The sequence below is a fragment of the Vitis riparia genome, chromosome 5, assembly GCF_004353265.1.
Source record: "Vitis riparia cultivar Riparia Gloire de Montpellier isolate 1030 chromosome 5, EGFV_Vit.rip_1.0, whole genome shotgun sequence".
NCBI lineage: Eukaryota > Viridiplantae > Streptophyta > Magnoliopsida > Vitales > Vitaceae > Vitis > Vitis riparia.
Genome location: NC_048435.1, coordinates 7,151,865 through 7,178,166, shown reverse-complemented (window position 1 = coordinate 7,178,166; position 26,302 = coordinate 7,151,865). Strand labels below are relative to the sequence as shown.

The 26,302-nt window shown below is 34.5% G+C and overlaps 3 protein-coding genes across 4 annotated transcripts; 2 read left to right on the top strand and 1 right to left on the bottom strand.

The window, feature by feature from the left end:
• The first annotated feature begins 1,360 nt into the window (after window positions 1-1,360).
• LOC117913751 (electron transfer flavoprotein subunit beta, mitochondrial) lies at window positions 1,361-6,944 on the top strand. Its single transcript, XM_034828774.1, has 5 exons — window positions 1,361-1,546; window positions 1,628-1,912; window positions 2,043-2,123; window positions 4,372-4,466; window positions 6,566-6,944. Exons 1-5 carry the CDS (start codon window positions 1,478-1,480, stop codon window positions 6,789-6,791), a joined length of 756 nt encoding a protein of 251 aa, XP_034684665.1. The 5' UTR covers window positions 1,361-1,477; the 3' UTR covers window positions 6,792-6,944.
• Window positions 6,945-13,916: 6,972 nt separating this feature from the next.
• LOC117915445 (transcription factor bHLH104-like) lies at window positions 13,917-20,658 on the top strand. 2 transcript variants are annotated; one of them, XM_034831037.1, is made up of 5 exons: window positions 13,917-14,098; window positions 14,364-14,432; window positions 16,084-16,161; window positions 17,045-17,207; window positions 20,129-20,658. In XM_034831037.1, the coding sequence occupies exons 1-5, from the start codon at window positions 14,007-14,009 to the stop codon at window positions 20,378-20,380; spliced, it is 654 nt and encodes a 217-aa protein (XP_034686928.1). In that variant the 5' UTR covers window positions 13,917-14,006; the 3' UTR covers window positions 20,381-20,658. The 2 variants fall into 2 exon arrangements, with proteins under 2 accessions (XP_034686928.1, XP_034686927.1); XM_034831036.1 differs by having other exon boundaries at window positions 13,919-14,104.
• A 1,602-nt stretch (window positions 20,659-22,260) lies between these two features.
• On the bottom strand, window positions 22,261-24,738 carry LOC117915038 (WAT1-related protein At5g07050-like). Its single transcript, XM_034830588.1, has 7 exons — window positions 24,520-24,738; window positions 24,115-24,177; window positions 23,901-24,017; window positions 23,572-23,803; window positions 23,140-23,298; window positions 22,898-23,049; window positions 22,261-22,766 (listed from the first exon to the last, which is right to left on the bottom strand). The coding sequence occupies exons 1-7, from the start codon at window positions 24,723-24,725 to the stop codon at window positions 22,589-22,591; spliced, it is 1,107 nt and encodes a 368-aa protein (XP_034686479.1). The 5' UTR covers window positions 24,726-24,738; the 3' UTR covers window positions 22,261-22,588.
• Between the last annotated feature and the right edge of the window lie 1,564 nt (window positions 24,739-26,302).

Here is a 26,302-nt window from a genome sequence, read left to right as displayed (position 1 = left end):
GACCCTTCCTTCCCATGAGCCAATGTGCATAGCCACCCTGCGTGCTACTTCGTGTGATGGCTTGGAAACTGAATTAATTGCCTTGAGCTAACCTCCTTCCTTAGATGCTTGGAGCTCTAGTTTCTTTGCCTTATCCTCCGAGACAAAGTTATGAGTGGCACTAGTGTCCACCAAAGCCTTGGTAGCCTTTCTATTTACAAGGGCTTCTATGTACATTAGACCTTTACTTTGAGGTGTCTTAAGCACTGACTTAGCCTTGATAGCATTTAAGAGTTGTAATGATCCCATGTTTTATAATTGTTTTTTTTAGGTTTTTCTTTACAGATATTTTTAATTGGGGGTTTTTGTGCTAGAATTTGTAATTGTTTTTTGTCAGGTGTTTTGGTGTTGTTTTTTTGTTAGGGTTTTCTATACTCTTTTTTTATTTTTTATTTTTTGGCAATTTCATTTAAACTTTCATGATGTTTTTTATTAGGGTTTTTTATGATTGTTTTTTTGTTGGAGTTTTTAACAATTTTTTATCGGAGTTTTATGTTTTAATTTTTGTTAGTATTTTGCTTGGAGTTTTTTTACAACAATTCGTTATTAGGTTTTTTAGCAATTGGGTTTTAGTTGGATTTCAAATATAAGATCAAATAGATATTAAACTTTATAAATAAAATGGGGGAAACTTACCATCTTTTTAAATAAGTTATTTTTAAATGAAACTTAACGTACAACTCAAATCATTGTAATGAAGTTCTCTCAAAGGAAATTTAACCTTAATTAAGTTTTTAAAAATGAAACTTAATTATAATATGGTACATGTTATTAGGATTGAGAACTTAACGTGTATACCATTCACATGGAATGAATAGAATTAAAAAAAAAAAAGTAAAATGAGTAGAACCAAAAAAATATGGGAGTATGGTATTTTTGGAAGCAACAAAAGCAAAGAGAGGTAGACTCTATAGATGATGTGAACTCAATAACTTTTTCGGTTATTTAATTAAATGTACGTTACAAATGCAAATCGGAATAAATTATATCTATTTTTGAAAAACATGAAATATAACATTTTTTCGGACAAAATTACTAATGATTTTTTAATTTCTATCTCACGATAAGCAATTTTTGAATAAAAAATTCAATAATAAAATGTTAAAATAAATTCTGTACACAATTTTCGGCAGATGAAAGTTATTTTGTCAAAATAAATTATATATACAGCAGTTTTAATCTAATTTTTCCAATCTGATTCACGGGTTCTTTCTACATGAACAAAATTTTAAATAATTTTTTTGGTAATATATTTATTTTTCTTAATTATCCTTTTTTTCCACTTCCCTTGTGCTCATCCGTATCAAAAGATTTTATAGGTGTTACTGTCAAGCGGATGTGGTGTCGTGCAGTAGGGCTCCGACGAATATCCTCGTCCTTCATCATCAGTCATTTGCCAATACCCTTGTGCCGGAGAAGATAACCACCCATATACGAGATGAAGATAATGGTGGCGATAAAGCGTGTTGTGGACTACGCTGTCAAGATCAGAGTCAAATCCGACAAGGTAACCCAAATCCAAACTCTCAAGTTATTCAGTATCTGTAATTTCATCATCATCCAATAACAATCGCCAACCCACGATCAGAGCGGCGTGGAGACCAGCAACGTCAAGATGTCGATGAACCCCTTTTGTGAGATAGGTTTGGAAGAGGCTCTGAGGATCAAGGAATCGGGTCTTGCGTCGGAGGTTATCGCTGTCAGTGTGGGTCCGAGCCAGTGCGTCGACACGCTCAGAACGGGTCTCGCCATGGGCGCCGATAGGGCCATCCACGTCGAAGCTTCCGCCACTCTGTACCCACTTTCAGTTGCTAAGCTTCTCAAAGCTCTCGCCGATGTGGAGAAGCCTGGCCTCCTTATTCTCGGCAAACAGGTCTGTGAATTCGTGCCCAGAGATTAGGGTTTTTGGTAACGATTTAAAAATAAATTTGCGGATTCCGTGAAAATCCTAGACTCTTTTTGTGGTGGATTGTTGTTTTCTGATGTGGGCATGGGTTTTCTAGGCCATTGATGACGATTGCAATCAAACAGGGCAAATGGTAGCCGGGTTGCTCAACTGGCCTCAGGGGACCTTTGCTTCCAAGGTTAGTCCCACTCTCCATACACTTCTACTGTTATATAAATGCTAAGTGATTGATTTGTTTACTGCGCAAACACTCTATACATTGGGAATCTAATCTTAGAGTCTCTTCTTAGTGAAAAGCATTACCTTACATAGATTTGTTGGCGTTGACAACAAAAATTTAACCATGTGTCTTTCTATAAACATTAGGTTTTGTCTTTATATCAGAGAGAATGGGAGAAATAAAAGGCAAATCCTGAAAATAACTTTGAACTTTCTAAAGTTATGTTCAGTATTTTGAGTGTTTTGGTCTCCTCTGTAATTCTTTCTTGGATCCAAACAGAGCTATGTTCTATTCACATACAAGAGAAAAGGATTAGAGAATGATATATATGAATCTGTTGTTATAGAATCCTCACTGACGGAGGCATGGGATGGGGTTTCACTGCCATAAAACTCTCATGATGAGATGCAGAAATGTTTAGAAAGACTTGTAAGGTGCATGCTAGTGGCATTTTCCCCTAGTTTAAGATGAAAAAGCTTATTACAACATCAAGTAGGGTAACAGTGCGCTATTCATAAAAAAAAAAAGGGTAATAGTGCGCCACTTTTCAACTAGGATAGTGAAATTCCATTTTGGTTGCTTTGTATATGTTGTGTATATTTTCTTTATTCCTTTAATACAAGCTTCACTCACCTATAAGAAAAAAAGGATAGTGAAATTCCATGTCTCAGTTTATTTATATTTTTTCTTTGATGATGGATGCCGTCAGAGCCAACAAGCAATTAGTTTACAGCTAACATCTTTTTAGAGTCCATTTCCACTTGCCAGTGCTTGTGAATTATGGTTTCCAATTTGCCTCTCATTGATTGTTTGAAGTAATTGAGGGTTTCCAAAATACTGTTTTTGGATTATTTTGAGAGTAAAAACAGGAAAACAAGATTTAAATGTCAGATTTGAAGATGATAATGGAAAATTTATTGCAAGGGGCCATGAATCTCAACCCTTTTGGTCATAGATGGAATAACAAGAAACTCTCAAAGACTATTTGCTTTTAAAGAAAATTAATGCAGAGAAAATTTCTCTGATCTATCTCTTTGGGTGAATACTGGTTGCCTGAGTGAGACTCATCATATCACTTAGGGTGAAGACAGTGTTAGCAAGTGTGCCATGAAAAGATGAGAAAGCTGAAAACTGGAGTCATGTCTTTACGAAAGGCTAGTTGTGTGGCCTTAGGCTGAATGGTAAGAGTATCAGCAAGGCATGCATAGAGTATATCAAAGGCCATGAAAGGAGGGAAAGGCTGAAAAGAGCATTGATTGAGTTGATGAAAACAAAATAACAGATATCCAAAAAGGTTTAAGACAGCTTTTTTAACCTTTTTTTTTTGCTTCCAAATACATTAATCAATGTTATGTTCTTCTTGTTCTGATATTGTAATTACTCTGTGTGTAAAAGCATTGTGGACAAGGAAAAATAAGGATCTGGGGACCATGGCCCCTTGTGGAACTGGTACCTAACCAAGATGGATTAAAGAGGTAGTTTCCCTTCTTTGGGTAGATTTCAAGAGTTAGAGCAATTTGCCCCCTGCACACCCCCCCATGAAGGGTTTTTGAGCTGAGATTGTTCTTATGGTACCATCATATGCCAGTGGTCCCTTTTTCCCTAAAATTGCTGTTACTGTGGTTCTTCAGTAGTATTATAAATGTGGATGTTTTTCCTTATGGAAAATATTACTAGGATTTCTGCCATGATTCATGGATTTCTGCATGTAATAGAATTCAACTTAACTTTAGCTTTTCTGTGACGGTAATCTTTGTTTTCTTAAATCATTTTGTACCTATATTCTTTTTGTTCTCCAGCTGCAAGGGGCATACTTAAATGAATTATTTTTGTGTGCATCAATAAAACTATTGATACCTTTGGCTCCTGGAAAGTATTAAAGAAAAATATTTTCTCATGTTTTGTTATACTATAAAAAAATAAGAAATAAAATCAAGTATAATTAAAATTAGTTAGAAACCTATGCATTTTCTTTACTTTTCTTTTCTTTTCTTCTACTTTTCCTTTCTATCTTATTTCCCTTACATTTTCCTTCAAATTTTCTAGGAACCAAACATAGCTTATGTTTTTGTATCTCTCCCCACTTTCCCTACAGAATTTGAGATGTATTGGCAATTGGTGTTGATAGAACATTTAGCTGATCTCTTTAAAAGTTATTCTTCTTTGCCTTTAATAATTGTTCAACCTGGCTGCTGCTTTCTAGTAGGTTGTGCTGGACAAGGAGAAAGAGGTGGCAACAGTGGAGAGAGAGGTGGATGGTGGTCTTGAAACTTTATGTCTGGACTTACCAGCAGTAATCACGTAATTGTCTCACTCTGTTTTCTATTTGTTCTTCTTATGTTATTTGTCTGGACTTACATTCTATCATGTCTAACATTTAGCTTTGTGGTTTAAAATTTTGATGAAGCTCTTGAAATACTTTTATTGTTGTGTCTTTTCAATTAAGCAAAATGAAATGCTAAAGAAATTCTAAACCTTTGGAACCATAAATGGAGACCAATCCATCCATTCTTCTTGTATGGAACAAAATATTAGAATCCATAGACCAAAAAATCAAGGCTTGCTTGGTTCCTGGAAAGTTTGTGGGAAAGAAAAATATGAGGAAATTTTAAAAAATTTCTCTTATTTGGTTGTACATGGAAAAATTCAGGGAAGTAAAATTGTGAGGAATGCACGTTGTGCCAACTTTCCTCATCATTTTTAAGGAAAATCAGGAGGAAAATCTTTTTTCTATTAGCATTTTCCCTCAATATTTTTTCCCGTATCTTTTTCTGTAGCATCCAAACATAAGAAACCCTTTTCCTTTTTTTTTTTTTTTTTCTTTCCTTGGTACTTTCTAGGAACCAAACACAACTAAAGATTATAGGTGAAATATACTCCTTAATGCTTGTCTCAAGTGAGAAAGGGTTGTTGTTTGGATGTGGGAGGTTCCAAGTTCAAGTTTTAACAATGAAATAAAATAAAATAAATAAAAAGAAAATAGGTTACCTATCAAAAAAATTCTAGGTGATGTACAGAATGATGTAGATTTGGGGATTTAAACTCAAATTATTTTCTTATGCTGAACTTCTTGAAGTTTTTATTCGTCTTCTCTCTTGGAAAAACTGTTTGTTTATGTATTTTGGTTGGCTGTGCTTATAAAAGAAAGCGTGAAATCTCTATAACCAACCGTTGAAACATAGATAGATCATATTTTTTAAAGTTTTATTTTTAAATTTATATTCATATTAATTACCTATCAAAAAAAAATTATATTCATATTAATTAAACAAGTTATCTTTTATGGTTTAGAAACATGTGACTCTAAATTCATTATTTAATTTTGTTACTGATTATAATTAACTGCCAGTTTGAAATATGCTTTAAAATATATTTATTCTATTCTAGTCTTTTCTTTCTTGGGTTATCAGAAAATAGTTAATAATATTCATATCGTATGGAACATAATAGGATGTATTGTAGCCTTGTTTCTGTAAGCAGAACTTTTATTCCGATGTGTATGCAGTGGTGTATTGGCTTAAAAACTTTCCAGAACCATTCACTACCCTGTATAACAGTGAAAAATGTAGTTAATGAATATCCGTCTAGATTAATATTTCAGTAGCGTCAAAGGTCTCATATTGTTTGCATATGATAAAGTTAGAAACCAAATGTAATAGGGGTTGATGTGCTTTTAAGATGAGGATTGCCCATCTATGAGGACTGTCTTTGGGAAGTGTAAGAGCATATGAGCTTATTGCCTAATTCCAAGGTCTTCTAATTCCCCTAATCCATGTAAATGATGTCCCCTAATTCCAAGGTCTTCAATGATGAACAGAGGAGGAGGTCCTAGTGGGATTATTGTGGTTATTGACTTGAGTACCTGACGCAAGTCATGTGGGCTTAAGCAAATGTTAAATTGTGACACTTCAGATTCGGTTGATGAGCTTTAATTGACCATTTAAGAGTACACAACTGAATTTTCTGTATAAAAATATCCAGCTACGTGCAAAATTTATTGTCTGTTTTGAACTCTTGAAGTTGTTCATGTGTTCTTTGCAGCCCATTCATGGCCATTACAAGCTTTATATTCTGTATGTGTAAGAATTCCTAGCTAGCTAGTGCGCAAATGATGGAAGGATGCTCTACTTGTAACATGAAGTTCTGCTCAAAAACCCTATTCCTTGATTCTGCTTAAGAGAATTAAGACAAAAACATGCTTCTTTTTCATCCAAGCTTTTGCCCAATGGCAGTAGGCAACATGTGGAAATGCTGATAACACATGAATAGGAAGTGTTTCTCAGATGAACAAAGCTATTATCAGAAAGTTAACTGCAGTTATTTGTCATAGGCTAGCATAAATGCAACTTGGCTCTGTGTTTCATCTCATTACTTGACCTGATATTTTGTACCTCATGCAGCACTGATTTGAGACTGAACCAGCCCCGGTATGCAACACTCCCCAACATTATGAAAGCAAAATCGAAGGTAATAAAGAAGTTCACTCCACAGGAATTGAATGTAGATATCAAATCCGATTTGGAGGTTATTCAGGTCACTGAGCCTCCCAAGAGAAAAGCAGGAGTTATTGTTTCTTCCGTGGATGAGCTGATCGACAAGCTTAAGAATGAAGCTCATGTCATTTGATTATGTTTCAACTTTTTTTGGCTGGAAGTCCTCTCTGCTGACCACTTCCTTCTCATCAGATGACTCTGTTTCGAAAGTATAAATTGACACAGAAATCCATGTGTACAACTGATGGAAATCCTGGTTTAATAAAATTTTCATTTTAGCCTGTTATCGAATTTCCCATATCCAATTTCATTCAAAACAATGAATGAAATTGATGTCTAAATATTTCTTTATCCTAATATTTACGGTTTTAATTCCTTAATTTGATAAAATATAGGGAAAATAACTTCAATTTTTTTTTTTTAATTTAATAAAAGTGTTTTGTAGGTAAATATATTATAACTTTTTTATTATATAATATGAAATTTATGGATTTTTTTTTCAAAATTCGCAAGTGATAAATAAAATCTTTTTAATCTTTTGATTAATAATGATTTTATATATTTCTCATTTTATTTAATAAAATTAAATAATTTTTTTTATAAAAATTTAAAATTAAAAATTCAATTAAAATTAAAATACATAAAAATTAAATACAATTAAATACAGAAAAACTTAAAAATTTTAAAATAAAATATTTACTCATTCTATTTCCAACTCTTTTTTGATATCCATATTTTCTATCAAAGTATTTTAATGAAGTAAAAATTAATATTTTATGATATATTTTTGGTATTGAAGTTTTTTTTAGTTTTAATTTTTTGAATTTCTTATTTTATTAATCTTAAATCATTTCTCACAATAATTAGTGTTATAAATGTGTCAAATGATTATTTTAAGAAAAACATATTTAAATTATAAAAATACATGTATTTTAAAATATTTTTAAATAGGTAAAGATAAATATGATTAATAAAAATTTAGGTTATTTTTCTATATTTTTTTTAAATTAGTGAATAAAAACCTACTTTTCCATGTATTTCATATTTATAATATATGTATCCCTTTCATATCCGATATAAGATATAATTTTATTCTTTTTTATTTACAAAAGATAATTTTTAATTGTCTCACGAAATTTTGAAAAATAATACATCAAGCCTTTTCCAAAATTTTTAATTTATTTATTTTTAAATAAATAAAAAAGATAAGGTCGAAACTTATTTTTTATCCTAGTATTTATTTTTCAAAAATAAAAATGGAAATCACTCAAATTGTTGTAAAACAAGGACAAATATAATGCAAATCAAAGTAGTAGAGATAAAATATATCTTACTTTGATATATAATATGAAAGAAGGAATCAAAGAAGAGAATTGAGAAAGTGAAAGAAAGAGAGAGAGAGAGAGAGAGAATGAGAAGAAGAACTTTTCTTTCTTTTTCTCGGGATGCTTTTACATGGAGGGGTAAGAAGCCTTTTATAGGCTTCATAATATGAACTCCCATTACTCATCTTAAAGATGAGTAAATGGAGTTTATAATGGCCATCAATGTGGTTATTCATTACTTTTCATTTACAACACTCCCCCTTGGATGACCACCATATTAAAAGAATATGTCTCATTAAAACCTTGCTAGAAAAAAACCCTATAGGAAAAACCTAGCGAAGGAAAAAGAGTACAATATTTTTTTCTTGGTATATTAGGACTGCCTCGTTAAAAACCTTGCTAGTAAAACCTAGTAGGACAAAACCTGGACAAAGGAAAAAAGAGTACAATACACTAACACCCTTTTACAAGCATACTCCCCCTCATGTCGATATCCTTGAGTTGACACATTCCAATTCTGTGTATTAACTTCTTGAATGTTGAGGTTGACAATGATTTTATGAATAAATCTGCTAGATTATCATTTAAGCGTATTTGTTGCACATCAATTTCACCACTCTTCTGGAGTTCATGTGTATAAAAGAATTTTGGTGAAATGTGTTTAGTTCTATCTCCTTTAATATAACCCCCTGTTATTTGTGCAATGCATGCAACATTATCTTCAAATAATATTGTTGGGTTACCTTTGATAGAGGAGAGTCCACATGATTCTCGAATATGCTGGATCATAAATCTTTGTCATATACATTCACGACTTGCTTCATGAATTGTCAGTATTTCTGAATGATTTGATGATGTGGCCACCATTGTTTGTTTGACAGATCTCCATGAAATAGCAGTACCATTGCAATTAAATACATACCTTGTTTGTGACCTGCCTTTATGTGGATCTGAAAGATATCCTGCATCTGCATATCCAAGCAATTGTTGCTTTGATTTCCTTAAGTAAAATAAACCCATATCAGTAGTTCCACGAAGATAACGCAATATATGTTTGATATCATTCTAATGTCTTCGAGTTGGAGCGGAACTGTATATTGCCAATAAATTAACAGAAAAAGCAATGTCTGGACGTGTACAATTGGCAAGATACATAAGTGCACCAATAGCACTAAGATATGGTACTTCAGGACCAAGTAACTCTTCATCCTTTTCGCAAGGACGAAATGAGTCATTTTTCACATCAAGTGATCGGACAACCATTGGAGAACTTAAAGGATGCGCTTTATCCATATAAAAACGCTTCAAAACTTTCTTAATGTATGTTGATTGATGTACTAAAACTCCATTTGGAAAATGTTCGATCTGCAGGCCGAGACAAAATTTTGTTTTTCCAAGATCTTTCATCTCAAATTCCTTTTTCAAGTAATTTGTTGTTCTTGTGAGCTCTTCAGGAGTTCCAACAAGATTTAAGTCATCAACATACACTGCAATAATTGCAAATCCGGTTTCTGATTTCTTAATGAAGATGCATGGGCATATAGGGTTATTCACATACCCTTCTTTTAGCAAGTATTCGCTAAGGCGATTGTACCACATGCGTCCAGATTGCTTTAATCCATACAAGGATCGTTGTAACTTGATTGAGTACATGCTACGAGGCTTTGTATTATTTGCATCAGGCAATTTAAATCATTCGGGGATTTTCATATATATATCATTATCCATGGATCCGTATAAATATGTTGTAATAACATCCATGAGACGCATATCCAGTCCTTCTGAGACTGCCAAACTAATTAAGAAACGAAATGTGATTGCGTCAATGATGAGAGAATATGTTTCCTCGTAGTCAATACCAAGTCTCTGCGAGAAACCTTGTGCTACTAATCGCGCTTTATATCTTATGATCTCATTATTCTCATTGCGCTTTCGTACAAATACCCATTTGTACCCAACAGGCTTTACATCTTCAGGTGTTTGGACTACAGGTCTAAAAACTTCTCGTTTTGTTAATGAGTTTAATTCTGCCTGTATAGCTTCTTTCCATTTTGGCCAATCATTTCTATGTCGACATTCTTTCACATTTCGTGGTTCGAGATCTTCATCATTTCTTATGATATCAGAGGCCACTTGGAAAGCAAAAATATTGTTAATAACAATATTATTTCGATCCCATTTTTCTCCCGTTTGTACATAACTTACTGAGATCTCACAATTTTCAGGTACCTGTGCCTTTTCAAGGGCTTCTCGTTCAATATGTGGATCTTCAGGGGTTTCTTGTTCAATATGTGCCTTTTCGGGGGCTTCTTGTTCAATATGTGCCTCTTTAGGGGCTTTCTGCATTATTTGTGCCTCTTCCAAGGCTATAGATTTATCAATTTTAAACTGATCAGTCATTTTGATGGTCTCTTCTAGAGTGCCAAGTTTTTCTTGGGTTCTCCTCTTCCTGGGAGTTACATCCTTTGAGTCGACAGGTCTACCACGCTTCAGGCGTATCTTAGATTCATTTGTTAACTGTCCTACAGGGACATCAATCCGTGCTGGAGTATTTACAGCCGGGATATGTGACTTTGTCACTTTCTTTGTATTAATGAATGCATCTGGTAATTGATTTGCAAGATTTTGCAAATGAATGATCCTTTGAACTTCTAGTTCACATTGATTTGTACGAGGATCAAGATGGGTCATAGTAGATGCCTTCCAACTAATTTCTCGTCGTTCTTCAGGAATCGACTTTTCTCTCCCTAATGATGAGAAAACACTCTCATTAAAATGACAATCCACAAAGCGGGCTGTAAAAACATCGCTTGTCAAAGGTTCAAGATATCTTATGATAGATGGAGAATCAAAACCTACATAAACCCCAAGTCCTCGTTGGGGACCCATTTTAGTGCGTTGTGTAGGTGCAATTGGTACATATACTGTACAACCAAAGATTCGTAAGTGAGAGATATTTGGTTGTTTTCCAAGCACAAGTTGTGAAGGGGAGTATTCATGGTAAGTTGTAGGTCGAATACGGACTAAAGCTGCAACATGCATAATAGCATGTCCCTAGGCGGAAGTAGGTAATTTGGTCTTCATTAGTAATGGTCGAGCTATTAATTGGAGACGTTTGATGAAGGATTCTGCTAAACCATTCTGGGTATGAGTATGAGCAACAGGATGCTCAATATTTATCCCTACTGACATGCAATAGTCAATGAATGTTTGAGAAGTAAATTCGCCAGCATTATCAAGACGTATTGTCTTAATTGGATAATCTGGAAATTGTGCTCGTAATCTGATTATTTGTGCAAGGAGTCTAGCAAAGGCTATGTTACGTGTAGAAAGGAGACAAACATGTGACCACCTAGTAGAAGCATCTATTAAGATCATAAAATAACGGAATGGTCCACATGGTGGATGGATAGGCCCACATATGTCCCTATGTATTCTTTCTAAAAAGATTGGTGACTCAGATATGACTTTAGTAAAAGATGGTCTGATTATCAATTTACCTTGTGAGCAGGCAGCACATGAATATTCATTGGGCGAAAGAATCTTCTGGTTCTTTAGTGGATGCCCATGTGAGTGTTCGATTATTCAACGCATCATTGAAGACCCTGGGTGACCTAGCCTGTCATGCCAAAGGACAAAAAATTTTGGGTCGTTGAACTTCTGGTTCACGACAACATATGATTCAATAGGCTTTATAGTTGTATGATACAACCCAGAGGAAAAAGCCGGGAGTTTTTCCATTATAAGCTTCTGGTCAGATATAATGGAAGTATGTAAAGATATTCTACATTATCTTCATTCATAGTTTCAATATGATATCTATTTCTGCGGATATCTTTAAAACTGAGCAAATTTCTTCTGGATTTGCTAGAATATAACGCGTCATTTATATGGAATCTAATTCCATTTGGCAACGTTATGTTTGCTCTTCCAGAGCCTTCAACTAAGTTTGTAGTACCAGATATGATACTTACATTAGCTTTTATTAATGTCAATTCGAGGAAATATCTTTTATCTCGAAGAATTGTGTGCGTGGTCGCACAGTCTGTGAGACATACATCATCCTCATTCATCTTGAGACCAAATAACACATGGATTTCAGATATGACAAAAAAACAAGGCATAATGTAAATAACAAAGTAAATCAGATGTAAATATAAGACATAATAATATATTATTTTATATATAAAGTAACATCAATCAATATTAATTTTTTCATCATTTATCAAATGGTCTGTTTTTTCATTGGGACCTCTAAAGAAATCAATGTCATAGTAGGTTAGGTTCAATCCATCACCATCGGTAAAGTTCATCTCTATCTCTTTTCCTTTAGCTTTTATTGATGCTTGGTAAAGGTCGACCAAATGTTTGGGCGTACGACAGGTACACAACCAATGCCCCTTCATACCACATCTATAACAATTATTCTCATGGTTCTTAGGAGGTTTATCTTGTAAACGCTTCCCATTTCTTGTATTGTCTCAGTATTGTTCCACTTCTGGTGGTGCAATGAGGCTTTCATTTTCTGAGAATTATTATTATAAGAACCATGGTATCGGGGATTTCTTCCACGACCACGACCACGTCCTCGTCCTCGTCCACGTCCACGAGTTTGGGACGATATTGCATTCACTTCAGGGAATGGTTCAGATCCAGTTGGACGAGACTGGTGATTTCTCATCAAAAACTCATTATTTTGTTCAGCAACAAGAAGACATGATATTAATTCAGAATATTTTGTAAATCTACGCTCTCAATATTGCTACTGCAGGAGCACATTTGAGGCATGAAACGTAGTAAAAGTTTTCTCTAACATGTCTTCCTCTGTGATTTTTTCTCCACACAGCTTTAATTGAGAGCTGATTTTGAAAAGTGCAGAGTTGTATTCACTAACAGTTTTAAAATCTTGCAACCTTAGGTGCATCCAATCATATCGAGCTTTTGGGAGAATCACAGTTTTCTGGTAGTCATATCTTTCCTTCAAATTACTCCATAGAGTAAAAGGGTCCTTTACCATAAGATACTCATTTTTTAAACCTTCATGGAGGTGATGACGAAGGAAAATCAATGCTTTTGCGCGATCCTGCAGGGATGCTTGATTTCCTTGTTTGATCGTAGCTCCAAGGTTCATTGCATCAAAATGTAATTCAGCATCAAGGATCCAAGATAGATAGTTCTTTCCCGAAATGTCAAGTGCCACAAATTCGAGTTTTGTGATATTCGACATTGTCAAATAACTTCATATATATGACAAAACAATATTATTAAAATCAGTTATAATAACTTGATAGCATTGGTATAACTTTGATTATAAACAAAATCAAATAATTTGTTTATAACTTTTAACAATATGTAACAAAACAAATCAACAATAATATAAATATGTAAAATTTTATTCTATATAAATAACTTCAAGTTTAAGATACGATAATTACCTTCAGAGCAATTCGTGCTGATAACATGTTGTAAAACAAGGACAAATATAATGCAAATCAAAGTAGTAGAGATAAAATATATCTTACTTTGATATATAATATGAAAGAAGGAATCAAAGAAGAGAATTGAGAAAGTGAAAGAAAGAGAGAGAGAGAGAATGAGAAGAAAAACTTTTTTTTCTTTTTCTCGAGATGCTTTTACATGGAGGGGTAAGAAGCCTTTTATAGGCTTCATAATATGAACTCCCATTACTCATTTTAAAGATGAGTAAATGGAGTTCATAATGGCCATCAATGTGGTCATTCATTACTTTTCATTTATAACACAAATCAGTAAATCGCGTATTTTCTGGTTAATTAAAATTGAGAGGTCACCGGACCCGAATCGACGACGACAGAGGCGCGTGGGAAAGGAGTAGGTGCAGACACACGTGTTGGTCAAAACAGGAAGCGGCAACTCGCCGTCATACTTATTCAAACGTGTTCCACGTGGTGCTACTTTAGGGCCTTTGCTGGGCAATTTTCTTTCAAAATATCCATCTCCCCCTCCAAACTAGGTGCTGGATTCCTGTTGCCTATCCCAAATCCATGGATTCCTTCGACGATGATACTTGGGATTTTCTTAATCATAAATTGATAGACGACGTCACATCCAACGATCTCTCTTGGATAAACGACGGGTACCTGTATGTTTAACTTTTCTCTTCCTTTCTTTTGCTTTCTCGGCAGCCAATCAGCGGCTTGGCGAAACATAATTGTGTGATTGATTTTATAAGTTTGATAGTTAATTGTTGTCTTGGCGACTCAGCTTCACCTCGGATAATTAGAATATCGGTCCGAGTCATTTTGACCTAAAGTTGTTTGAAATTGTTTTAATCGTGAAATTGAAATGAGGATACTTTAGATCGGCGTGTTAATGTGATTGGTATGCTTGTTCTATTTCAGTGCTGGTGTCGATATTGATCTTTCGCGTATTTGTGCTGCGTCGCAAGAAAATGAAGGCAGACAGAAGAGGTAATTTGTAACTCTAATGTGCAATATGCTGGAATGAAATCTCTTATCAATGCTGAACTGTATGATTTGAATAATATGCGAGCTTTTTTTTTTTTAATGCGGGAAAGCTATGCTATCGGGATTGAGTAATATCATGTAGCAATGTGTTTCTTCCCCTTATTGTCTTTTTATTTTCTTGCCTTTGGGATTGAATTCAATGGTGTATGTGGTCAGAGAATTATGCAATTAATATGAATTGCTATTTATATTTCGGGATTTTATAGAATATTGAGGGATTGATATTGAACATGGTTGGATAAGTGTATTTGGTTCGCATGAGGGTTTAAGGATGATGATTGTTGCATCCATGAGTTGGTGAAGTTTACACTTCTAGACTGTAGTTTGTAATTATATGCTTAACAACCCCATAACCTTTACACTGTTAAGTTTTTGAATTCTGTGATCTCAGATGTAGATGGGTAAGAAGATGTAACACATTGAAGGCCAAACATTCTCTAAATGTACTTGCATTGTAAAACATTTTTTAAATATTCTGCCTCTTAGTCAAATCCTAAGGTTCTTCTGGTGTTGAATCTAAGGGCTCATGGAAAATTTGATGCTCATACTGGTATCTATATAACATTGCTCCATGAATTGTTGGATAGTGTCACAAATTTGTTTTTCAATGTTCTTACCTTACTTTAAATGAGAATGAAAAGAGCAAGTTTTAGGGAATAAGAGTCCTCTCAATATGTTCTTTAAAGCTCTTATTCTCCATGTAACTGGTGAAAGTAGAAAAGGGAAAATTGTGCTCTTTAGCATTACCTATATGGGATATATATATTTTGAACATGTGGAGCTCTCATGTTCTAAACATTGTTGCACTTGTCCAGTCATTGAGTTGATTCGAGTTGTTCTTGCTTGTTCTTCTCATGGTTTTTTATTTTAATATTTTTTCTAAATTTCTAAAAAATAAATGTATAATAGGTGCTTGCTAATGGTGGTATCATTTATTGCTAATGGTGTTGGAAATTTTGATCATTCATTCATTGATTTTATCAAATACTATATAGAACTTCTCTAAAGAGTTATAACTTCTTAGAAATACTCACACAGTAGTAATGAAGATTGAAAATATCAGAGACTTTGAATGACTACTTGACCATATTAAAAGACTCTTGGAAAATGACAACATAAACGACTAAAAGTAAGAACTTAAGACCATTGATGAAGCTCATTATCTGATTTCTGGAAAGTACTTCTAGGCTGAGTCCATGTTGAATCATATAAGATCCCAAGAAAGCTCAATATCATCTAGAGAATGCCAAATTAAAGATTGGCCTTAAAGCCCATTCCTTTACTCCTTGTAAACTTGTAAAGGTGGCTGTTAGTTGTCTCCATCATAGCAATCTTTTTATTTATTTATTTATTTTTTATTTTAAATTTTTAAAATTTTTTATTTTAATCTTGCTAGAATAGAAGTGTAATATTCTTTATGAATGCTTTCATTTGCATGACCGTTTTACACTATGAGTTGAAAAAAGATAGAAAACTATCAAATGAGCTGGTTCCTTGTTTATCATTTTATAAGTCTTTCTGGTAGAATAACTTGATCCATATTTTTCATTTTGTAATTAGATTTTCATGATAATTTCATGTTGACTATTTGTAGGGGACGCAATGATTCATCCACCAGGCCTGGAACCAAAGCTTGCCGTGAGAAATTGCGAAGGGAAAGATTGAATGACAGGCATGTGTTTTGTTGGATCAGATTCCTTTTTTTTTTTTTTTTTTTTTTTGATGTCATGGTTTTATTCGACTGATGTGCAACTGCATTTGTTCAAGAATAGGTGAGGCATATTAGATCAGATTAATTTTGTCTAAGGTTAAAAAAATAACGGTCTTTCACTTCCCAGCTACGTGCCTTTAATCTGTTGCAGGAGTTATGTAAGGTAAAAAGAATATGATGCTTGCAATCATCTCCTTGTTTATTGTAGGATAGCAAGAATTGTGATCCTTCATTTACGCTCTTTGGAGCAGATGATGCATTTCACAAAGGCCAGAATAATTGTAGGTGTGGGAGGGTGGAAGTTTTGGAGATTTGTACCCTCATGTGTTATGTGGTTCATATGGAGAGAGAAATAGGGAACATGTTTGAGATGAGGAACCTCCAATTTTGAGCTGAAGGAAATGCTTCTTAAGCTTGTTTTTTTTTGTCTGTGAAATATGCTGATGATACATCAATTTTGGATTCTATTTATTGCTTCTGCCGTATAACTAAGGGAGGGTGTCTTCCTTTCTTCTTCCGTTTCCTTTCCTTTGTGTGCCTAACACATTTCACATGTACTGGTTTATAGCCTGTTTGGTGTTTTTGATAAGTTGCTTACCTATCAAAAAATTGTTTCAAAAAACACAATCTTTAATGGTATGGGATTCATCATCATTGTGTATGTTATCTGTCATCGGGAAATGTGACCATTTGAGTAGTCCAAATCTTTTATTGATTTCTTGTAGTTTGATACTTATACAGATTTCTTATGTGCTCTCTATGTCTTTCTGTGTATCTATCCATTGATCAATCTATAAGGTGATGAATGGTGTCTCAAAGGAAAAATCTTGTCTGTCCAATTTAGGTTTCTAGACTTGAGTTCCATTTTGGAACCTGGTAAATCTGCCAAAACTGACAAATTGGCCATACTTGGGGATGCCATCCGAGTACTGAACCAGCTGAGAAATGAAGCTAAGGATTTTGAAGATGCAAATGAAAAGCTACAAGAAGAGATAAGAAGTTTAAAGGTTAGATTGACAAGGCATGTGTGTGATATTATGTGTGGATTGACTCTTGCTAACTTGTGCTGTGTTTGGCATTTCTTACTGCTTAATGTTTTGAAGACAATTTATCTTCTTCAATAATCACTTAGCTACCATGCTTTAACTTGCTTCATTGGAGCTTCTCTGACTTTGTACACTTCTTGTTATTTGTTTGTTCAATTTGAATATCACTAGAATAATTTGCAGTAGGTTTCCTGGCTTAAAAACATCATTAAAAGTCTCCCCTTTGTTCCGACTTGTGAGAATTGCAATTTATTGATTTGCCGCAAAAGGAACATTGTTGTTGATGTGGAGAAAATTGGTTGGCTAATAGATGTTGGGTGGAAAACGACTTATAAGGTATCATTGAAGTGGGAACCAAGGTGGTTGTATAAAAGCATTGGTAGATCAGATTGCTTAGATGTGTATCCTTCACATTATCCTGGCCACAATTTATGATAAGATGGTGTGGAATCAATTAAGATTGTTTTGTCCTGTCCAAAGGAGGTCATTGGTGCTGGTGAGGGCTTGGTATAAACTGGTTGTGCTAGATAGGTAAGGGAGGTTAAAAGGGATGGGTGTCTACCTAGATTTATTTAGTATTCCTATATTATTGATTAAGATGCCTGCTCGTTGATACTAGAATTTTGGATTTGATTCAATTTCTCATCCCAAATTAGTGTTATAAGACAGTTGATTTATTGTGGAGTTATATCCATTCACTTTGTGGTTTTATGTGACCCTGGGACCTGGGTCCAAGCATCTGTTTTGCTTCATATGCTGTATAGGACGCTTGATTTAGTATGATATATCATCAAGTCATCGCAATTAACATTGTAGTTATAAGATGGATGTAAGGTCTGTTAAATTCACAGTACAAATTGTTGGTTAATTAACCGTGTGTCTACAAAATTGGTGTGGTCAAAATGCATGTATTATTTAATTTTCAACCGTCCATTTACTTTACAGTCTCATTTGGTAGTGTGTGTCATTACATGCCTTTCTTGGGAATGTTAAAGGATTTATTGTTTTACTCTCTAGGCATCTTGAGGACTGGTTGAAGAGGCAGTCCACAAGAGATTCTGGGTCTGGTTTTGTGTGATACTGCCCAACCAAAAAAAAAAAAAAGACAAAAAAGAAAAGACTAGAAGAAATAAAGAAGCTTAAAGAAGCTTTTTCCCAGTAATACTGCAACAACATGAAAGTGAGACAACTTATGTTGCTCTCCTTTTTCCCAAATGTCAATTTTCATCTTCATCTTTGCTTTCTTAAGTTTTCCTATTTGATTTGATCAGCTGAGTGGAAGGAAGGGATCTATATAAGTGTAACTGACTTTGGCATTTATACAGGTAGTATCTGTAATTGTATTAACTGTATGAAATCATAGGGTCTGGCTCTGTCACCCACCCACCGATGTTCTCCCATTCAATTTGTTTTTGGGTTCTCAACCAGTTTGACATTTTTCATATGTGTTTGTCTCTCATAGTTTCCAAATTATAATCCTCCTATGGGTTGGATCCAGTTCTTCATGGTGATGTCTAGGAAGAAATTCACATGGAGCAACCTTCTTCTCAGCATGTCTCACAAGTGCAGTTTGATGAGGTGTGCAAGCTATAGAAGGCCATTTATGGGCTTAAATAGTCTCTTAGGGCATTCTTTGGTAAGTTCAGTAATCCAGCGTTGATTTATTGTTCTAACATGACATCAGATTAATGGATGCATGTTTTTGCAATGTCATTGTTAGTTGTTTCTAAACCATAGGGGTGATGAGGGTGGTATTTTTGACACTAGTGTGCGCATCTCATAGAAATAACGAGTTATTGATGTGCTGTACAAGGCTGGTTTATTAGGCCTCTGAGCAGTTAAGATTCCTGTAAAATATGAAATTTGAAGGTTGAAGGGGGATAAGGTGTACTAAAATGTGGCCTATAGAACAGTTTTGGGTAAACTGATGTAAGTATTATGCATCGCACTTTTCTCTACAATGTTGCTGGGAAGCTGCTTTGCATATTTCCTGGTATTAGCAGGTTTCTTCCAGCATTTTCAAACCTTCTGCACAGCTAGAGGCTCTTGCGCGCTTAAATACTGACTAGTCTTCTAACTTTCAGAAGAAAATGCTGATCAAGAAATCCAATGTGCAACTAGAATAAAGAGGTGCTTAAACTGCTTGCAGAACCTAGTGGGAGGATTGTCTTTTCTTGGAAATGGGATGTATTACTATAAATCTTCTGAAGATATTATCTAAAAACCAGTTAAGCACATATATATAGAAACCATGTTTCTTTTGGGGAGGTGACACATGATATGAGGATGTTTTCTAGAAATTTGGTAGGTGTATATGGAAACCATGTTTCTCAGGAGAAGGTGGTAAATGACATATTGATTTTAATATTTTATTTGTTATATTTAGATGAGTAAGAAGATGGTTACTTGATGTGTCAAGTCTGAACAAAAAACTTCTATTGTTTTTGTCAAGGGTGTTGATGAACTACAATCTTTTAATACTGCTGGCAAACTTGGCACAGCCCCACCAAACTATGCATGATTGATTAGACAGGTACCGAAGTATGTTGGGTTAGTATAGAGTACTGCACTGGAAGCCCCTGGATGGGATTAATTTACTGTTTTGCCTCTTTTACATCTTTTTCTGGGGTTTGGTCCATTCTTCTTGGTTCAAGGAAATGCATTTTTCTTCTTTCTTTTCTTTCCCTTTCTATTGAAACCGCAGCATGTCTTCAAATCCTTGAACACTTCTCTCACCACACAGCTGTACTCCCACACACCCCCTTCACCCAACCCACACAAGCTCACAGAAAGAATAAGCAAATGAAATCTTCAGTTATTTCTGAGATTGACGTTACTTGAGAGCTTTCTGTTACTAGCTATTAATTTTTTATTTCCTACAGGCAGAGAAGAATGAACTTCGTGAAGAGAAACTCTTGCTAAAGGCGGATAAAGAAAGGATAGAGCAGCAGATGAAAGCAATTTCTGCTCCAGCTGCAGGGTTTTGGCCTACCTACCCTGCAGCAACACATCATACTGGGGCAAATAAGTCGTCTGTTTTCCCGAGCTATGGCTTGTTTCCAATGTGGCAATATATACCTTCATCTGCTCTTGATACTTCCCATGATCATGAGCTGAGGCCACCTGCAGCATAGTAATTTTTACAAGAGTAATGATAATTTCCTGATGCTTTATTCTATAATCATCTAACAGTCCTGTTGCTCATTTCTACATGTAAATATTACTGCTCCTCTATTTTGCCTGATCTTTAGGTTAAATTAGCAGTAAATAAATGGCAGAGTTTGGCAAGGCATGTCGTTGGATGCTATCTATTTGCTTCAATAATTTTTTTGAACCGTACAATTTCTGATTTTAAATGTACATTGGACTTATCTTTATCTAAGAAATTTTAAATAGTATCTTTCTGGGTTCAGAGACTTTTATTTCTGAGACAAGCTTGAGATGTGTGGAAGTAGCTGAACTCCTTGGAAGAAAAATCAAGATTAGGCTACTAGGAAACTTGATGATAGGTAAATGGAATGCAAAATAATATATTGTGTTGGTGCAACTACAACAATGTTCTTTCTATTTCAGAGCCTCAATACTCTGTTTTGGGGCTCCCTCGCGATGCCTAAAAAATAGTGTTTGACGGCAGATTTTTGGAGACGTAATGTTTTGCATGGATTCTCTGTGGATGAGAATTCATCTTAGCATTTGCGGATGCAAGCATCTGTTTTAAATGATGGTGTTTTCAGAACTAGGGAACGCTTCTCTTTTTCTTATTCATGATTGTTCTTTTCAATTATAGTAGCAGACCTATAATTGAAGGGACCGCCACTTAATTATCATCATTCACTTGTGCTAAATACATTTAACGTGGTTGCTTGGCTGAATGATTAGCTAAACATTGCACAAGGAAAACTGGTTGTATGGTGTGACAATCTTTATGGATGGGACTTCAGACAGGCAATGATAGAAGGAAATTAAAGAAGACAAGGGAAAAAAGCTCACCATTTTACAAGTTTTCCTGCTTGTATTTATAAGGAAAACATAAAAAGTTTTATCATGATCCAAGTGTACAAAGCTCCATTTTCTACTCTTTATCTATTTTTCCATCGTAATCACCTGCCAGAAATTGATGTCTCTCCAAATTTTCTCTTATTTCCCCTGTTATTTTTAAATCCAACACAACCTTGCACTATTTATCAAGGAAAAATGAGTACATTGTAAAAAGACTCTTGCTATCACCTTTTCAGCATGATTTGCTTTCTACAAAGGGAGGTTTGAAGAAAGAAATGATTTTCAGAAATGCAAATTGTTCCATCGTTCTAAACGTCGTCGCATGAGTTGAGAAGATTGTGAAAGCCTCATACAATGGGTGCCTTTCATGCTGGAAGTTTGTTACATTCATGGAGCCCATGTACGTATAGGTGCCAACAAGGCTTGCCTCGTGAGCCTTGCTTGTGTCAAAGGCCTTGCATCGAGGCTTCCTTGGTGTGGCCACACTTAAGTCACCATGTCTTACCTTGAGTCACCTACCCCTCTCATTAAAGAGCATTTTAGGTTGTTTTGGAAGTTTCTAGAGGAAACATCACCCATGCATGAAGGGGAATAATGGACCTATTTAATAATTCCAAAAACCCACTAATTAATTTTCCTAGAAAGCCTCCTATTCTTGTGCACATGGCTTGTGCGTGCGCGTGATCCATGGAAGTTTCTAGAGGAAACATCACCCATGCCCGCCTGCATGAGCATGATTGTTGCATGTGCTCGATCGTGCTTGCTCCTCATGTGCATGAGTTTTAAAACATCTTATATTTCTTCACTCTTTGTATGAGCTCCATGTTGGATGTCTTTTATTCTTTCTTGCATATTTATTTATCACATGTAGCTTTCGCAAATTCATTTCCATTTTATAACATATTTTCCTCATGACCTAAAATATTCGTAAAGATATTTATGCAACATTTTTTTTTATAAAAAGGAGCATTAACCGGTTGGCAACTTGGGACAATTTGGTGAATCTAAAACATGCATTTCTTTTTTATTCAATCATCTTGCTTCATGTGCTGAATAAGCTAGTAACACAAGGGGACACCATTTTGTGATTAATGAAATACAATCATAACCTCTCCGTCAACTTAGAAGCTGAGCTTGATGGAGTCCTCTGTATCATGGTGTAAAAAATAGCATTAATTCACAGAAGCTTGTACCGAAAATGATTGAGGTGATCAAGAAACAAAGTTCATTTCTCTTGTGTTTGCCCCTTTCGTTTTCTTTTGACTTTCTTCTGGGATTTTATTGGTCTTCATCATAATGATCCCCTTTGCTGTGCTTATCTAAGGAATTAATTATTTAAATCTCTAAGGTTCTGCTCTTTGTAACTCTTCAGCTGAGGTAATTATTTGTGTCTTGTGGCCCCCTTGCAAATCACGGACCGAATAAGATTCCTCTTGTGACTTGACCTGAGCTTCTTGGTCACCTTCTTTGCCCCACAACAGCAAGTATAATCCAACTATGACAATTGCTCCCCCTAGTATGCTGAAGAAGCCAAAGATGAACTTTTGGAGTTCAGAAACCACTGCATATATATAGACTCAAACTACAACTATGGTGAGGATTATAATGTGGGTGATGTGCTCAAGCGTCGAAACAATATGAATCTTAATTACCTTCCCATGTAAAGTTTTTCTCCAAGGACGAAATATGCTAAAACTGCTACTAATATTGTTGAAAGGGGATTAAACATGGTTACAAAAACAGGTCCTTTTTCTTCTGTGCACCATAGTTGAACGAAGATTATTAAACCGGAGCATACTACACCCTGCCATGAGTGATCCATGAATAGAATTCAGTGAAAATCTAAATTTTAAGTTGGAACAGGGTATTAGACTATTGGAAACCCTAAACTTACAGCATATACGGTGGACCACAGATCAATGTTGAAGCCAATAGTCCAAGCCGCCCTACTGTGTTCCACACACACACTGAAAACAGCTGATTGTGCTGCCCCAATAAAGCTCATCCATGTAGTCAGAGACAGTTGTGCAGGATATCTTTTCAGTGTAATTGCCTGCAATTTTCAGGAAGCGTTATTTACCTATATATAGAATATCTTGATACAATTTATATCTGTTTATTAGAAAAATACTATTTCTTTTTTCGGTTGGAAGCAAATAGTTGCAAAGTTCATTAATAGTAGTGGTACTTAAACTCATGGCTTATCATTTATGAGTGGTGGCCGTGATCTCTTTTAGGGATTCAGTTGGCTATAGTAGTCTGTCAAAAACTTAGCTAGTACTGAACTGCTTCGAAACTTCAGTAGTTTTGAGTTTAGGTTAAATACCTGCATAATATACCAGATGGACCATGTTACGCAGCTTGCTACAGTCAGGATCGAACCTTTCAACCAGTTCTCATGGATGGTTGTGTTTCCCTGAATATGGATAAGAGGATCCCAAAGGCTTTTCATGATGGGTCCCTTGTACAATGTCATAGTCATGACACCAGCCAAGGAGACCAAGGTTCCAAGAACTTTTGCTATTCCACGGGGACTTCGAAGATCCAGAACTTCCATCCTGAATGAAGTTGATTTTAATAAGAAAACTAATTAATGAGCTGATGAAAACAGCCAGTCTTTTCAAATAAATTCTTAGGTGGACTAAGGACACTGACCTGAGCACAACAGCAATTATAAAAGTCAGAGAAGCTATGGTGTTGACCACAGATGCAATGAAGGTTGGAGAAGTGTATCTCAAGCTTGCAAAATACATGTTGAGACTCAAACCCACCCTGTAACCACCAAACAAGAGACTGATCAGCCTTCTTTGCCCTGTAGTACTATACTGTCGTTCAGAGAATCAAAGGCATAATTTTTATGTGTTCTTACCCCAGGAGGGAGAGAATAAAAAGCTCCACAAACAGAGCTAATGTCAACTTTGGCCTCACTTTTCTGCATGAAAGAATAACTGATCAATCAACTCCTGTGAAGATCTAATATCTGAGATAGTGAGCTACACCTAGTAGTTGTTAAACCATTATATATGGTGAAGGTCAAGCATAGGAGAATAGGGAAGAGAATCAATTCACTCATGAATGGCAGGCAAAACTGAAATTTATGGGACTACCTACAGTCATGCATATGTGTGTTTACTAAATATAAATGGTTACTCTTCAGTCCTATGTTAAGCCTTACTATATAAATGTGGGCATATATAGAAACAACCGCTCAAACGCAGTTACTTTCACAGTAAGCACAGTTCATTCATATACATAGAGATAGATATTAATGTACCTTTCGAGAAAATAGGCAAAAGGAAACGTCACCAAACCACCCACAATATGTCGATAGGTTATGTAGACATGAGGGTTCATCCCATGATTGAAGGAAGCTTCTGTTATGAAATATAAAAAAGTGTAGCCAAACTGAGCCAAAGCCATGAGGAGGTGGGGCTTGAACCTCCTGTAAATGCTGCTAAGTTTACTTCCCTCCTTTGCCATAAGCTCCCTCTTCACTGCTTTCTCGTCTTCTCACTTCACAAGCTGAAAGAGCAGAAAATGAATCAGTAGATATAGATACAAGGTGGAGAAGTTGGGTTTTGATTCTAGCTGCATGTTGTTAACAGCATCATGTTCCGCCCTCGATTAAATTCCTTCTAATGGACAATTCCCTGACTTAGAAATGAGGAAAAGGAAAGAAAATATTCTTCATTTTAGTATGTTAAAATAACTGTTAGATGCAATATCTAAAACTTGATTAAGCATTGCACAGGCATTTAGCTTTAGAGACTTAGAATATTTGTCATTTCATTCACAAGGAATAATTGTAACTTAGTTAAAGGAGCTGGCTCTTATATATAGATATTGGATCACAATATTTTAGGTTGCCTTTTAACATGCGATGTCAGATTCTTCTATGATCATACCAAACGAAGTTGATTAACTTATATTTTATGATATTTTTGTTGCATATATGCCAATTAATCTCATGCATGTAAAACCATCAAATCCCATAAAGGTAGTGCGCATATACCTCATCCATTATTGCAGAATATTATTGCAGAATCGGGCAGTTGTTTGCCGAATTTTGCTTTGACGATCCTCGTTGTTCCTAATATATATATACATACATATGGGATATGATATTAATTTTTGATATTATTTTCCAAGTATAATGTTTGGTTTGTGAAAGAATAGAAAATTGAAAATATATTGATCTGGAATGTTTGGTATTTAAAAAAAAATTATGAAATCCTTTTCATATTTAGTATTGTTCAAGTATCTCTTTATAATTTGTTTTTGATAGGTAATTTTTATTTTTTTATTGATAATATTAATAATTAAAACATTCAAAGTTGTATAAACAAACAACACTATTATATTTTTTAAAACAAAGATTTAATTTTTAATAATTTTTTTTCTAGTCACATGAGAAAAATATAAAAAATAATAGATGAGAGAAAAGAATTTGTGGTCCTAGAGAAATGTATATCTCATCTCTCTTTATCGATTATTAAATTTTATATATATACAATAAAACCTCGATAAATAAATATTCAATAAATTAATAACCTCGTTGAAATAATAAAATTTATAGTCTCAATTAGGGCCAATCTACTAAATTAATAATATTCTTGTGAAATGTATAAGATAATAATTCTTTTAGATATATTCAAGGGTTCAAGGAAATATAAATTTATAATTGATGAAGAACATAAAAAAAAAAATAGCAAACAAAAATTCATAATAGTAACTTTTTATAACTTTTATTTTCTAATAATTGTTCTTAAAATATGGATTTAAAAGTTGTTTGCTTTTTCTTTGTACCTAATATGAAACTCAACATCATTCTTTGTTTTTTGCAATGCATACACAACCTTTTATGTATTAATAAAGTCTCTTAGGCTTGTAAGTATTAAATTTCAATCACATTTTTGGATTTACAATAAAATCCCCATATGATATTCGTAGGACTAAGAAAAATTATTATCTTAGTTGAGTTATTGATTTATCAATAAATAGATATTTATTAATTTAAAGAGAGTATTGCATTTCTACTGGTACTATACACGAAAAAA

What these genes read in the sequence shown, in the direction of transcription:
- LOC117915038 (XM_034830588.1), bottom strand. Translation starts at nt 24,725, where the DNA reads ATGGCAAAGGAGGGAAGTAAACTTAGCAGCATTTACAGGAGGTTCAAG. An exon ending in TTTATTCTCTCCCTCCTGGG is followed by an intron (nt 24,018 to 24,114) that starts GTAAGAACACAT and finishes TGGTGGTTACAG; the next exon opens with GGTGGGTTTGAGTCTCAACA. An exon ending in TGTGGTCCACCGTATATGCT is followed by an intron (nt 23,050 to 23,139) that starts GTAAGTTTAGGG and finishes CACTCATGGCAG; the next exon opens with GGTGTAGTATGCTCCGGTTT.
- LOC117915445 (XM_034831036.1), top strand. Translation starts at nt 14,007, where the DNA reads ATGGATTCCTTCGACGATGATACTTGGGATTTTCTTAATCATAAATTG. An exon ending in TGGATAAACGACGGGTACCT is followed by an intron (nt 14,105 to 14,363) that starts GTATGTTTAACT and finishes GTTCTATTTCAG; the next exon opens with TGCTGGTGTCGATATTGATC. An exon ending in AAGAGATAAGAAGTTTAAAG is followed by an intron (nt 17,208 to 20,128) that starts GTTAGATTGACA and finishes TATTTCCTACAG; the next exon opens with GCAGAGAAGAATGAACTTCG.
- LOC117913751 (XM_034828774.1), top strand. Translation starts at nt 1,478, where the DNA reads ATGAAGATAATGGTGGCGATAAAGCGTGTTGTGGACTACGCTGTCAAG. An exon ending in TCCTTATTCTCGGCAAACAG is followed by an intron (nt 1,913 to 2,042) that starts GTCTGTGAATTC and finishes TGGGTTTTCTAG; the next exon opens with GCCATTGATGACGATTGCAA. An exon ending in GACTTACCAGCAGTAATCAC is followed by an intron (nt 4,467 to 6,565) that starts GTAATTGTCTCA and finishes TACCTCATGCAG; the next exon opens with CACTGATTTGAGACTGAACC.